Genomic DNA, 13504 nt, shown 5'->3' on the forward strand with positions numbered 1-13504 from the left:
CATTGACAAATATACACACTGGTAAAACTAGTTGATAAATAATTTATGTACAGATACAACTAATCTTTACACTGGCCCGATGCGTTGGTTCAAAGTATTTTGCACAAGAGTTTGGGGCGCGGTGACCTCAGCGAATTCACAGCTGTCTGTAAACGTGGCTGGTTTCCAGAGAGCGATAGACAGTCATTCGTGAACTGAAACTTAAAGTGGCTGTAGAAATCGTTATCATGCTCCAAGTTGGGACTTCTTGTTATAATTGGAAGAATCAGGTGCCTCTCTCTTCATTAGATCTCCCAGCACTCGCCCACCATGCACTGTTCGGGTGAAGGACGATGAACAAAGATCCGTGACCGCATCAGCACCTGTGCAACTAATCTGCAGGATATGCAATGCTGGTGATGGAAAATGAGTGACACCCCCCCCCCCCCCCCCCCCCCCCCCACTGCCCACCTCCAACCTCACCATCTCCCAATTGAGAGCGACTGGGAGGGAGCTTGCAAATTTCCACTCAACGACCTGATTAATTTGCACTGAGACGGACGTTCTTTAAAACCATGATTTAAAACAGGAAAGAATAAAGTACTTAAAACGATCAATGCCTCAAACAAAGGAGGGTCTTGGGTTTTTACCACTGGACATGATTGTGAACACCGATTTCCGGATTTTCCTGCACGAAATTCAAAGCACCACACAACAATACTCAACAAATACAATCGATGCAGGGTGCAACTTTGTCCTCTCGGCACTGCCGGACAGCATGGGACTCCCATATCTGGAGCCGATGGGTGGCAAATCAAGGTTTCAAGCTTTGCAGCTCAGTGTCGCTTTCCGCTCCAAAACCGGAGGCAAACACAACACGTTAAAAATCAATTCCAGGCAAAAGAGCAGGTTCGATCTATGTCTATATAAAGGTTTCCTCGCGGCCTTCTGCTTTGTACCACACTGTGATTGCGATGAGGTGCTGGGGTGCGAGGGTTCAGGCTTGGTGGAAACAGGCAGCAAGACTGTCCCTGTTTGCAAAGGAACCGCAGGGCGGCCGTTCCTCGCAGTGACGTTATTTAGGTTGCTGATATTGGGAAAGAATTAGGAAGGATGTCTGTCAGGCACCAGTCCGAGGGGTTGATTGTGGAGATGATTCGCCGTGGACGCTGATCCCACTACACCAGCTGGTAACCAGTACCCGAGGTCTGGTCATACTCGATTGTATACTGATGCGTCCAGTCCACCATTACGGGGCGAAAGAGACCGAAACATCTAAATTCAAAGAAGTCTATGATATTCCTAATGCAACCGTGGCTGATGGTTGGAAAGAAGAGAAAAAAAAGGAAGATCAATGATATGAAAATATCAGGCAGCAAACACAGATCTTTCAAACTAACTTTCACACAATCAGCATGATCAATCTGAAGAAGGGTCCCGACCAAAAATGTCAGCCGACCAATTTCTCCAGAGATGCTGCCTGACCCGCTGAATTGCTCTAGCACTTTACTTCTTTTTAAAATAAATCAACATAACATTTCAGATCATGGTCAGGTGAAGTGCACAGCATTGCCAATGCAATGAAGCACCAGTACACACAGGTACTTACTTGAAAGGGCTCTCAATAGTGGTTGTTGTAACCTTAAAGTGCTTGTAACGTCTTGCATTCATCCTTTCGTTTGTAGTTATCCCAAGACAAGCAATCTTCATCAACCAGAAACAAATAAGTTAATATGTAGTTAGATAACTTAAGTCAACATTGTTATAAATGGTTATAGGTTATGGGCCGTGTTAGTCAGCATGGGCAAGTTGGGACAAAGGGCCTGTTCCCATGCTGTATGACTCTATGGGCTCATCAAATCTCAGTCCATTAAACAAAGAACTAGTGTGTGAACGGGTGATCGATAGTCAACGTGGTGGATGGGCTGAAGGGCCTATTTCCATGCTGTATGTTTCCATCAAAGCATTTAATTATTGACAATGTGAAGGTTGGAATCCCCTTGTAAAGGGCAGCAAAGCACAGAGGGCGAAAGCAGCACTCGAGACACTAACCAGTAAAGATTCACAACCATACAGCGTGCAAACAGGCCCATCGGCCCAACTTGCCCATGCCAAAAAAACATGCCCTACTAGTCCCATTAGTCAAACGTGCCTGCGTGCGGCCCATATCCCTCCAAACCTATCCTATCCATGTACATGTCTAAATGTTTCTTAAACATTGTGACACATGGTCTGACCTGAAACGTCACCTATCCATGTTCTCCAAAGTTGCTGCTTGACCCGCAGAGTTACTCCAGCACTTGTATCCTTTTATGTACCTGTTCAAATTTCTTTTAAATGCTATTATAGTATCTGCCTCAACTACCTCATCCGGCTGCTCGTTCCTTTTACCTACCATCCTATGTGTAAAGAGGTTGCCCCTCAGGTTCCCGCCCACCTTAAACGCATGTCCACTGTTTCTCGATTCCCCGTCTCTGGGCAAAATACTCTGTGCATTTACCCTATCTATTCCTCTCATGATCTTGTACACCTCTATAAGATCTCCCCTCATCTTCTTGCGCTCCAAGGAATAAAGTCCTAGGCTGCTCAACCTCTTCCTGTAGGCCTAGGACCTCGAGTCTTAACTGCACAGCCTCAAAATTCAAGGCGAGAAACATTATTATGCTGTTTACCTGATACATCTGACACATGAGTAAGATAGCCACCCACAAGAAGTGAAAGAGACTGTTCAGGAACATCCAGAACACCCACGGGGAGCAGCTCGCAATCTCCGTTAGATACGTCCACAGTCCTTCCTTCGGGTAGTTGGTTTCACAGTGGATGCTCCAGTCTGAAACAGAGAAAGGTCATGTCCATAAACCCATCCCTGGACTGAGGGTGAACATAAAGCTGTAGGTTCCCAGGCTATGGAGTCTTTGGAGAGGGTGGAAAGGAGGTTTTCCACAATGCTGCCAAGATTCCAGGGTTTCAGCTGCAGGGAGAGGTTGCCAGAAGTTGAGGGGAGTCTTGATAGAAGTATAAAATAATGTGAGGAGCTCGGAGGTCTCAAGAAGAGTATTGTAAAATAAAATAGTGCTAAGTTACACTAATCACCTCTATATGTGATTCATATCCCTCCATTGCCCGATGCCTATATCCCTCCATTCACTGCATATCCATGAACCTGCCCAAAAGTTTCTGATTGCTCGGGAACGTCGAAGGTTGAGGGGAGACTTGATCGAAGCATAAAATTAAGTGAGGCTTAGATATGGTAGACAGCCAGAAGTGTTGTCCTCAGGGTGGAAATGTCTAACACTAGAAGGCATAGCTTTAAAATGAGAGGGAGAACGTTCAATGGAGATGTGCTGACAAGTCTTTTTGTAATATAAACACAGGGGCCTGGAGCATATCACTGGGGTGGTGATGGTCAGATACAATAGTGGCATTAAAGAGGCTCCTAAATAGGCACTCGGAAATGCAAGAATAGAGGGATATGGATCATAGAAACATCGAAAATAGGTGCAGGTCATTCGGCCCTTCGAGCCAGCACTGTCATTCAATATGATCATGGCAGATCATCCAGAATCAGCAGAGAATTACGCAGATTCACAACTCTCTAGGTGAAAAAGTTTTTCCTCATCTCAGTCCTAAATGGCCTACCCCTTATTCTTAACCTTATTATGTACAGGCAGATGTGATCAGTTTAACGTGGCATCATGTTTGGCACAAACGTGGGCTGCAGGGTCCGTTACTGTGCTGTACTGTTCTCTGCAATGCAAGAACACGCCCTTCGGCCCATCAATGCATGATGCCAAGACCATCTCTTATCTATCTACATGTAATCCATATCCCGCAAATACTCTGCAAACCAAAGTCTAAATGCCACTATCATATCTGTTTCACCCACCACTCCCAATATAAATGTTGCAGACACTCATTACCCTCTGTGTAAAAAAAAAAAAACGCTCGCCACAAATCTCCTTTAAACTTTTGCCTTAAAACCATGCCCCTGTTATTTTAATTTTTCCATCCTGGCGAAAAGGTTCCGACTGTCTACCCTATATCTATGCGTCTCAAAATAAGTTTACTTACAGAATAAACAGCCGTAAATCATCCAGATTATCATTCCCAACAAGAAGAGCAGGTACCCAATGAAGTATCGGTGATTTCCAGCTCCTAGAAAAGAGAAAAGGTTCTGGTTCAAATGGTTGACAGGACACAGCAGGAACTGAAACCATTGTGTGCCCCTCCACTCCAATGGAGACATTCAGCAGGCCAGACATTCAACTTAAAGTAATTGGAACATCCACACAGCACTGCAGATGTGGCCTGGACCAATGTTTTATGAAGTACATATTGTCTTAGTCTTACAGCTTGGAAACAGGTCCTACGGCCCAACTTGCCCACGTCGGCAACATGCCCCATCTACACTAGTCCCACCTGCCTGCATTTGGCCCGTATCCCCCTAAACCTGTCCTATCAAGGTTGAACCATAACCTCCTTGCTCTTGTACACAGTGTCATGGTTAATGAAGGCAATATTTAGAATGTAGGAACAAGAAACTGCAGATGACGGGTTACTGTGCATTCACCCAATCCATTCCCCTCATGATTTTATACACCCCTCTATAAAATCACTCCTCACCCTCCATGTGCGGATAAATGGGATTTAGTTTAGTTTTAAGTTTAATTTTTTTTAGTTTAGAGATACAGTGGGGGGAAATAGGTATTTTGGCCCATCGAGTCGACAACGACCAGCAACCAGCGACCAACTAGTGTACATTAACACTACCCAACACACTAGGGACAATTTACAATTTTACCAAAGCCACTTAACCTATAAACCTGTACCTCTTTGGAATGTGAGAGGAAGCCGGAGCACCTGGAGAAAACCCACACGCTCACAGGAAAAACGTACAGATACACCCCATGGTCAGGATCAAACCTGGGTCTCTGGTGCTGCAAGGCAGCAATTCTACCACGGCGCCACCTTATTAGTGGTTTACTGGAGATGGTATTTGGTGGTTGGGTTAGGGTTATGGAGATGATGGGCTGAATGGCCTCTTTGCGCCACATGGCTCCATGAAATCCAAATGGAAATTAAGGATGAATTCACGTGGAATAGTTGAGGTGAGGAGACAGTGAAGACGCGCATGAGAATAGGAGATGAGATAGGGTGGGAGGAAGCTTTTTGGAAGCATAAACTAAAGGCAATCCGCAATCAGCCTGAATGGCTCATTGATGACAGAGTCAATCAGCGCAGAAACATACCCTTCGGCCCAATTTGCCCATGCCCACCAAGATACCTCATTAACCCTAGTCCCACCTGCCCGTATCCCTCTAAACCTTTCCTATGGCCTGAACAAAGGTCTCGACCTGAAATGTCACCTATCCATGTACAGAGATACTGTTTGACAAGTTGATTACACCAGCACTTTGTCTCCTTTCATGCACCTGACCAAATGTCCTATAGATGTTGTTGCAGTATCTGTCTCCTCTTCTGACAGTTTGTACTGTATACCCACCGCCCTGTGCGCAAATCATTGCCCCTATTAAATCTTTCCCCTCTCACCTTAAACCTAAGGGTGGCACAGTTGCGCAGCAGCAGAGTTGTTGCCTTACAGCACCAGAAACCAGTGTTTGATCCTGACTATGGCTGCTGTCTGTACGGAGTTTGTGCGTTCTCCCTGTGACTGTGTGGTCGTATTTCCTCTGTTCTGTTCTGGTCCCCACCCCCCCCCCCCCCCCCCCCCCCCCCCCCACCACTTTCTTCCTGCTTCACAGACAATAGTGGAACTCGCAGAATCCGGCCATCTGGATCTTAGCATCTTTTGCAGCATTTGTTTGGTGATCGCTGGGTGGCACGGACTCAGTGGGCTGAAACGTTTCCACGCTGTATCCGTAAACTAAACTATGTCCTCTGATTCCCAATTCCCCAACTCCAGGTAAAAGACTCTGTGCATCCAGTCTATCTATTCCCCTCGTGATTTTATATTCTTCCACAAGATCACCCCTCAGCCTCCAGCGCTCCACGTGTGATGGCTTTTGATGCTGTCCGTTTAGTGTTGGCCTTTCACCAAACTGCTGCTGCAGGTTCTGCACATGCTGTGGAACGATGTGAATGCAGTGACTTACCCACGCAGTTCCCAACCCACGGGCAGTGGTGGTCGAACTTGGCGATGCATCTATTGCAAACGGCGCAGTGTTTGGAACGAACAGGTTTCTGGATCTGTTCAGAAAACACGAAATAGAGCAACAATCAAGTAGACACCGTGTCATAATGATGTGAAGGATCTGAAACCCATTTGAGTACTGGAAGTGCTGGCCACTTAGTTTAATTTAGGCATACAGTATGGAAACAGGCCCTTCGGCCCACTGAGTCAACACTAGCCATTGATCACCCGTCCTCACTAGTTCTATATTATTCAACTTTCTCATCCTCTCCCTGCACACTAGGGGCAATTAACCTACAAACCTGCACATCTTTTATGGATGTGTGAGGAAATGAGAGGAGACGGGAGCACTTGGAGGAAACCCAGGCGGTCACATGGAGAGTGCCAGAGACCGGAGTTCGATCCGAACCTCAGTTGCTGTCTGGATGGAGTTTGCACGTTCTCCCTGTGACTGCGTGGGTTTCGTGCCACATCCCAAAGACGTGCAAGTTTGTAAGTTAATTGTCCTCAGTAAATTACCCTTCGTATGCAGGAAGTGGACAAGAAAATGGGGAAAACATAGAACTAGTGTGATCAGGCGATTGATGGTCGGCATGGACCTGAAAGACCGAAGGGCCTGTTTCCATGCTGTATCTCAAAACCAAATTGGAAGATTTGAAATGAAAAGGAAATGCAGATGCTGGTTTATACCAAAGGTAGACACATTGCTGGAGTAACTCAGTGGGTCAGGCAGTGTCTCTGGAGAAAATAGGTAGGTGACGTTTCGAAACTAGACCCTTTAAGTCTGAAGAAAGGTCTCGACGCAAAACGTCACCTCTCCATTTGCTCCAGAGAGGCTGTCTGACCTGCTGAGTTACTCAAGCATTTTGTGTATATCTTTGGAAGATTTGGAATTCATCCTTAAGAGTACGAGGGGCCCATTCAAGAGGGATGACACCGATGAAACTATTAATGCAATAATCCAGAAATAACAACAACAGTGTAATTATTAACTTGTACTGCACAAAATAATATTCCTCTGAAGTAAAACTAAGATGGGAAGGACGGTGTGTAGAAAGGAACTGTAGATGCTGGTTTATACTGAAGATAGACACAAAGTGCTGGAGTAACTCAGCGGGTCAGATAGCATCTCTGGAGAAAAAGAATGGGTGACTTTTTAGTCCGAAGAAGGGTCCCGACCTGAAACATTACCCATCCTTTTTCTCCAGAGGAATTACTCCAGCACTTTGTGTCTATTGTTGGGAAGGAAGGTCATGTCTTACCAAGCAAGTGCTGCAAAAGATGCTAAGATCCAGATGGCCAGATTCTGCCAGTTCCACTATTGTCTGTGGAGCAGGAATAAAGTAGACATCAGTAATGTGTTGAACACAGCTTAGTCACAAAGATGATCACACACAGATATATACCTGTAACTAAATCAAACATTTACGTCATGCCATTTTTCCACAAAATATCACATAAATGCAATCGGTACAAAGGCGATCTCACAGCGAGGGGACAGATACTTGGCTAAAGTGTTCACTCTTCATGGCGCAGCCACGAAGAGAAGGGGAGAGGATGTGGTTTCATTTAGTTGAGAGATAGTGTGGACACAGGCCCTCAGCCCACCAAATCTGTGCTGGCCAGCAATCACCCATTCACTAGTTCTATCCTACACACTAAGGGCAATTTATGAAAGCGAATTAACCTTCAAAACTGCACCTCTTTTGAAAGTGGGAGGAAACCAGAGCACCCAGAGAAAACCCACGCAGTCACGGGGAGAATGTTCAAATTCCACACAGACAGCACCTTTATTCAGGATTGAATCTGGGACTCTAGCGCTGTAAGGCAGCAACTCTACTGAGAGGTTTGAGAGGGAATTCTAGAGTTCAGGGCAGAATTGGCTGAATGTGCGATTATCAAAAGTGGAGTGATGGAGAAGGAGAATTAAAAGGTCAGAGTTCTGGAGTTTGCATGTCCTCCCTATAACTGTGTGGGTTTCCTCTCACATCCCAAAAACGTGCGGGTTTGTAGAACTGGAGGAGGTGAGAGGGAGAAGGGAACAAGTTCTAAAACCTTTGACTGGGAATCAGTCTGTCTGTCTGTCTCTCTCTCTCGCTCTGTCTGCCATGTGCACACTTTAATCATCATGATGACTGCTCGTTTCTCTGCCGAGTTTGCCTGGCGATCTCATATTGGTCCTCAAAACACACAAAAACTCATTTTGGGCCATTATAAATTTGAATTTAAAGTATAATGAGAAAGTGCATCAGATGACATGGCCACCAGGAGGAGCTAAAAAGCTATTTTTCCATAACAAGTGGTGGAAGTCACAAGCAGACATCTGCTCCAACTATTGAACCAAGGTAAGAGGTTGATGTCTGATTGTCTTGGACGAGGAGGTGATTTTAGCCAGGCGTAATAAACGCCATGCCAAAACACTTTTTTAATATAAATATCAATTACAGGAGTGTGAAAATCCTCAGGTAAACGCTCGGGGAAGAAAGGAATAGAGGATAGAAAGTTGGTAGAGTTGAAGTCTGAGGAGACAAACATGGAGTTGTTAACCCAAACAGTAAGGAGGTTGTGCGATTATGTTAACTAGCCTACAAAATGTGTAGGAAGGAACTGCAGATGATGGGTTTGTATCGCAGATAGACACAAAGCGCTGGAGTAACTCAGCGAGTAGGGCAGCATCTCTGGAGGAAAGGAATAGGTGATGTTTCGGGTCGAGACTTCTCAAGAGTCAGATGGCGAAGAAGTCTCAGTTGGAAGAAGGGTCTTAATTAGCCTACAACTGAGGTGTGCAATGTGCCCAGGTCACACAAGAGCACGGAGAACGTCAGTCAGAGATACAGAGGGGACTAAATGGAACATTGCCAGAGATAAGTAACGAGGAAAGACTGCCTGGCCAAGGACTGAGGCAGAACAAGGAAACACCATTGACTACAGAAGCTGTAAACTTGAAAACAAACCAAATTGCTGGAAAAAATCCAGCAGGTCAGGCAGCATCTGTGCGGGAAATGGACAGAATACATTTTGGGTTGCGACAAGTTTGAAGAAGGGTCCCAACCCAGAACATCCTCTGTCCAATTCCCTCCACAGATGCTGCCTGACCCACCCAAGTTCTTCCAGCGCTCTGTGTTTTTGTTCACGGAGTGAGGGGTGCCGTTCAGAACATAGGAAATGGTCAAATCTGGAGGAATCAAATGTTGCAAGACAAAATAACATACAACAAAAAAAGGGAGACTGAATTGATATTTTTTATATTTGAGAAATATTTGCTTGATGCTTGCCAGAGATAGGGATGTATGCTTAAATATTGACAGAGCGAGTCAGATTACATTTTTGAATATTCAATGTGTATGCTCAGATAAAACCGATGCAAAACTGTGCAATTTCATGATTTAAAATGCATTCACAGAGGCAACAAGGCAGGTAAATGCACTTATGTAATTGTAACCGCGTGGCGCCAGCAATGGCTGCCTCGCGAACAGTCTGTCTGTCCTTTCATTCTCTATTGTTTTATAGTATGTGTTAAATGTATGTTTTAGTGTTCTTTAGCTTATTTTATGTGGGGAGTGGGGGGGGGGGGTTGGGGGAAACTTGTTTTTAACCTATTACCTCGACCGAGACGGCAGGAACCTAGAGAAAAGCCACGCAGTCATGGGGAGAACATACAACGTCTTTACAGATGGCACCAGTAGTCGGCATCAAACCTGGGTCTCTGGCGCTGTGAGGCAGCTACTCTACCACTGCGCCACTGTGCCGTCCCAAAGGTTCCTTTCAATTGAATGTACTTGCAAGTAATGCTGAATTCACTTGTGTGCCAAGATTAATTCATGCCAAACAGGTGAATCCGTCAACTGATAATCCATGGTCTTGACATCATTCAATTCTGTGCCAATTCGAGTGCTGACTGTAGCAGGTCTCTACACGGCCTAATGCTTTCAAGGCTTGGCCACACTGCCTTACCTTTTTCTTCTGCTCTTCCGTGGCTTTGATTACTCCTGGGTCTGATTTCCACGACTTACCAAAGTTATAAAAGAGCCCCACACTGTTAACAAGGAACGGTAGGTGGACTGACAGAATTGGAAGATGTATTTTGGTGTTAAGAAATTAAAGACGGGAAGACATTTAGCTTTACATCACATGCAATGTAATTCCATAATTCCCATTAATACAATGATGTTATAGTCATGCATCACGGAAGCAGGCCCTGCAGCCTAACTTGTCCATGCTAACCAAGATGCCCATCTATGCTAGTTCCATTTGCCTGCGTTTGACCCATTTCACCCCAGCGTCTTTCCTATCCATGCACCTAACAAAGTGTTTCTTCTGCTACATCAAATAATCAAAAAGTCTCTTCTCTGCCACAGTAGATATGAGAATGGGAAAAAGACCAAGGAAACATCATATCACCCATTTACAAATGAACACCACAAAAAGTCAGTAGATGGATAACTGCACCTAAAAAAGCTGACCTTGGAGGATGTGATGGGCATACAGAGCAAGTTACTACACCAGGGAAGACCAGACCAAACCAAACCATGGTAGCCTGAAGGATTATATTAGTTAAAGTAAGAATCTAGCACTATTAATAGTAACCATGAAACTATTACACAGCCATTAAAACCCAGGTTGAATCGATAGTAAGGAAGGAAAGAGCAACGTTTGCATTCATTTCGATAGGAATAGAATATAAAAGCAGGGGTATAAAGCTGAGATCGAGTGGATGTGGAGGATGTTTCCACTAGTGGGAATGTCTAGGACCAGAGCTCACAGCCTCAGAATAAAAGGACGTATCTTTAGAAAGTAGATGAGAAGGAATTTCTTTAGTCAGAGGGTGGTGAATGTGTGGAATTCATTGCCATAAAGGCTATGGAGGCCAAGTCATTGGGTATTTTTAAGGCTGAGATTGAAGGGTTCTTGATTAGTGTCAAAGGTTAAAGGGATAAGGCGGGAGAATGTGGTTGAGAGGGAAAGATAGATCTGAATGGCCGAGTAGAATCGATGGCTGAATAGCCTAATTCTGCTCCTATATGAACTTATTTTGTTCACGTGGCCTTCAGGAAATGAAATTTATTGCCCCAACCTGGTTTCAACTCCAATAACTCCAGACACAGAGATTGATGCTTAATTGCCCGCTTAAATACAGATGATATACAGCGTGGAAATAAGCACTTCAGTCCAACTTGCCCACACCAACCAACATGCCCCAACTGCACTAGTCCCACCTGCCTGTCCCTCTAAACCCGTCCTATCTGTGTACATGTCTAAATGTTTCTTAAATGTTGCACGCATGTCCTCTGATTCTCGATTCCCCTACTCTGGACTAGTGACCCTATGGGTCTACCTGATCTATTCCTCTTTTGATTTTGTACACCTCTATAAGATCAAAGCCCAGGAAAGCATTCAGTTTTGGAGATGATTGGCAAGTGATGGCACTATCAGTATCTTCTGAAGTTAAAATTGAAGTAATTGCCTTCCCCGCTCATGTTGCCCTCTCCCGTAGGCCGGTCAACAAGTGAAAAACACAGCAATGAAATAATCCAACATTAAAAAAAGATATCAGTCCACAGCCAGAAGAACCAAGTGGCATACATCCAGAATTTGGTTGCCAGATAGATCCCAAGAGGAAGTGCACAGGTGGGATTTGGCAATGACCACTGTCTGCAGAAGACTTCATGAACAGAAATACAGAGGTTACACTGCAAGATGCAAACCACTGCAAAAATATGATGGCCAGGTTGTTTTGCCAAGAAGTACTTAAAAGAGCAAACGCAGTTTTGGAAAAAGGTCTTGTGGGCAGATGAGTCCAAAGATTAACTTATATCAGAGTGGCAGAGCACCGTATGAGACAGAAGTGAAACAGGGTGGTAGAGTGATCGAAGAAGTGATCTGAAAGAGACAACAACAGGAAATAAAAACAATCCCCGATTTCCTTGCGTTCACCTTCGTTACCACCAGAGCTTCATGTTCAATGACAGAAGGAAAACGTAATCAGTGCCCTCCATAATGTTTGGGACAAAGACCCATCATTTATTTATTTGCCTCTAAACTCCACAATTTGAGATTTGTAATAGAAAAAAAAAATCACATGTGGTGAAAGTGCACATTGTCAGATTTTATTAAAGGGTTTTTTAATACATTTTGGTTTCACCATGTAGTAATTACAGCTGTGTTTATACATTGTTCCCCCCCCCCATTTCAGGGCACCATAATGTTTGGGACGCATGCCTGCACGGGTGTTTGTAATTGCTCAGGTGTGTTTAAATGCCTCAGCACTTAGTCTTTCCTCCAGTCTTTTCATCCCCTTTGGATATTTTTATTGCTGGTAATCAACATGAGGACCAAAGTTGTGCCAATGAAAGTCAAATAAGCCATTATGAGACTGAGAAGCAAGAATAAAACTGTTGGAGACATCAGCCAAACCTTAGGCTTACCAAAATCAACTGTTTGGAACCTTATTATGAAGAAAGAGAGCACTGGTGAACTTACTAATCGCAAAGGGACTGGCCCGATAAGAAAGACCTCCACAGTTGATGACAGAAGAATTCTCACAATACTAAAGAAAAGTTCCCTCCTACGTTCCAAAAACATACAGGTTTGTAGGTTAATTGGCTTAATTGTAGGTATATTGTGGCGAGTGTGTAGCATAGTGTTAGTGTACGGGGATCGCTGATCGGCACAAACCCAGTGGGCCGAAGGGCCTGTTTCCACACTGTAACTCTAAAGTCTAGATCTGGGGTCACGAAGGTATCATGCAGAGGTCACAATAGTTTATGTTTTCTGAGAACTGTGGAGGGATTGGAGCAGGCAAAATAAAATAAAACTTAGAACAAACCAATGTCCTTAAATTACTCACTTTGAAAGGAACTGCACAAACGCCCACATTCCTCCGTACATTAACCCTTTTAGTAGCCAGGAGTCAATGTCCAGGTCAGCTATGAATCCAACCAACCAAATCACCAAAAACGGAGTCCCCAACATCACCTTCTGACGAAATTCCTGTTGATAAAAAGGGAAGTTAGAATTTGACAACTCCCAAACATGGTAAAAAACTTCCCTGAGCAGTTCCAAATTTAGTAAAGCTAAAAACACTATACCTTTGGCACAGCCATCAGTATGGAACAAAAGACCATGGAATCAAAGAACTCAGGACTCCAACTAAAATACTTCATGCTGACAGACACATTATATTCCACAGATGTTGACTTTAAACCAAAGATTTTTGTTACACTTCCAGCACTAGTATGTGCCAATGAAAACGTTTTAGCTTCATTTGACAAATGCCCAGTTACAATTCAGCAATATCTCATGGAAAGTAAGCTAGCCAACTTCAAGGTTAATGGTGCCATTGTACACAAAATAAAACATTCAGACATTTCCTGA

At 44.2% G+C, this 13504-nt stretch overlaps 1 protein-coding gene across 1 annotated transcript in view; it reads right to left on the bottom strand.

The window, feature by feature from the left end:
• Positions 1-428: 428 nt before the first annotated feature.
• The window catches only part of zdhhc17 (zinc finger DHHC-type palmitoyltransferase 17), a 75483-nt gene continuing 62407 nt past the window's right edge, over positions 429-13504 (bottom strand). The window contains exons 9-17 of the mRNA XM_055650564.1: positions 12978-13120; positions 11680-11782; positions 10085-10207; positions 7393-7455; positions 6093-6186; positions 4051-4134; positions 2652-2809; positions 1589-1683; positions 429-1296 (exon numbers count right to left, since the gene is read on the bottom strand). Of these exons, the coding sequence (XP_055506539.1) occupies positions 1158-1296; positions 1589-1683; positions 2652-2809; positions 4051-4134; positions 6093-6186; positions 7393-7455; positions 10085-10207; positions 11680-11782; positions 12978-13120 (1002 nt within the window). The 3' untranslated portion in view covers positions 429-1157. The remainder of the gene's footprint in view (positions 1297-1588; positions 1684-2651; positions 2810-4050; positions 4135-6092; positions 6187-7392; positions 7456-10084; positions 10208-11679; positions 11783-12977; positions 13121-13504) is intronic.

Source organism: Leucoraja erinacea, chromosome 19, assembly GCF_028641065.1.
Source record: "Leucoraja erinacea ecotype New England chromosome 19, Leri_hhj_1, whole genome shotgun sequence".
NCBI lineage: Eukaryota > Metazoa > Chordata > Chondrichthyes > Rajiformes > Rajidae > Leucoraja > Leucoraja erinaceus.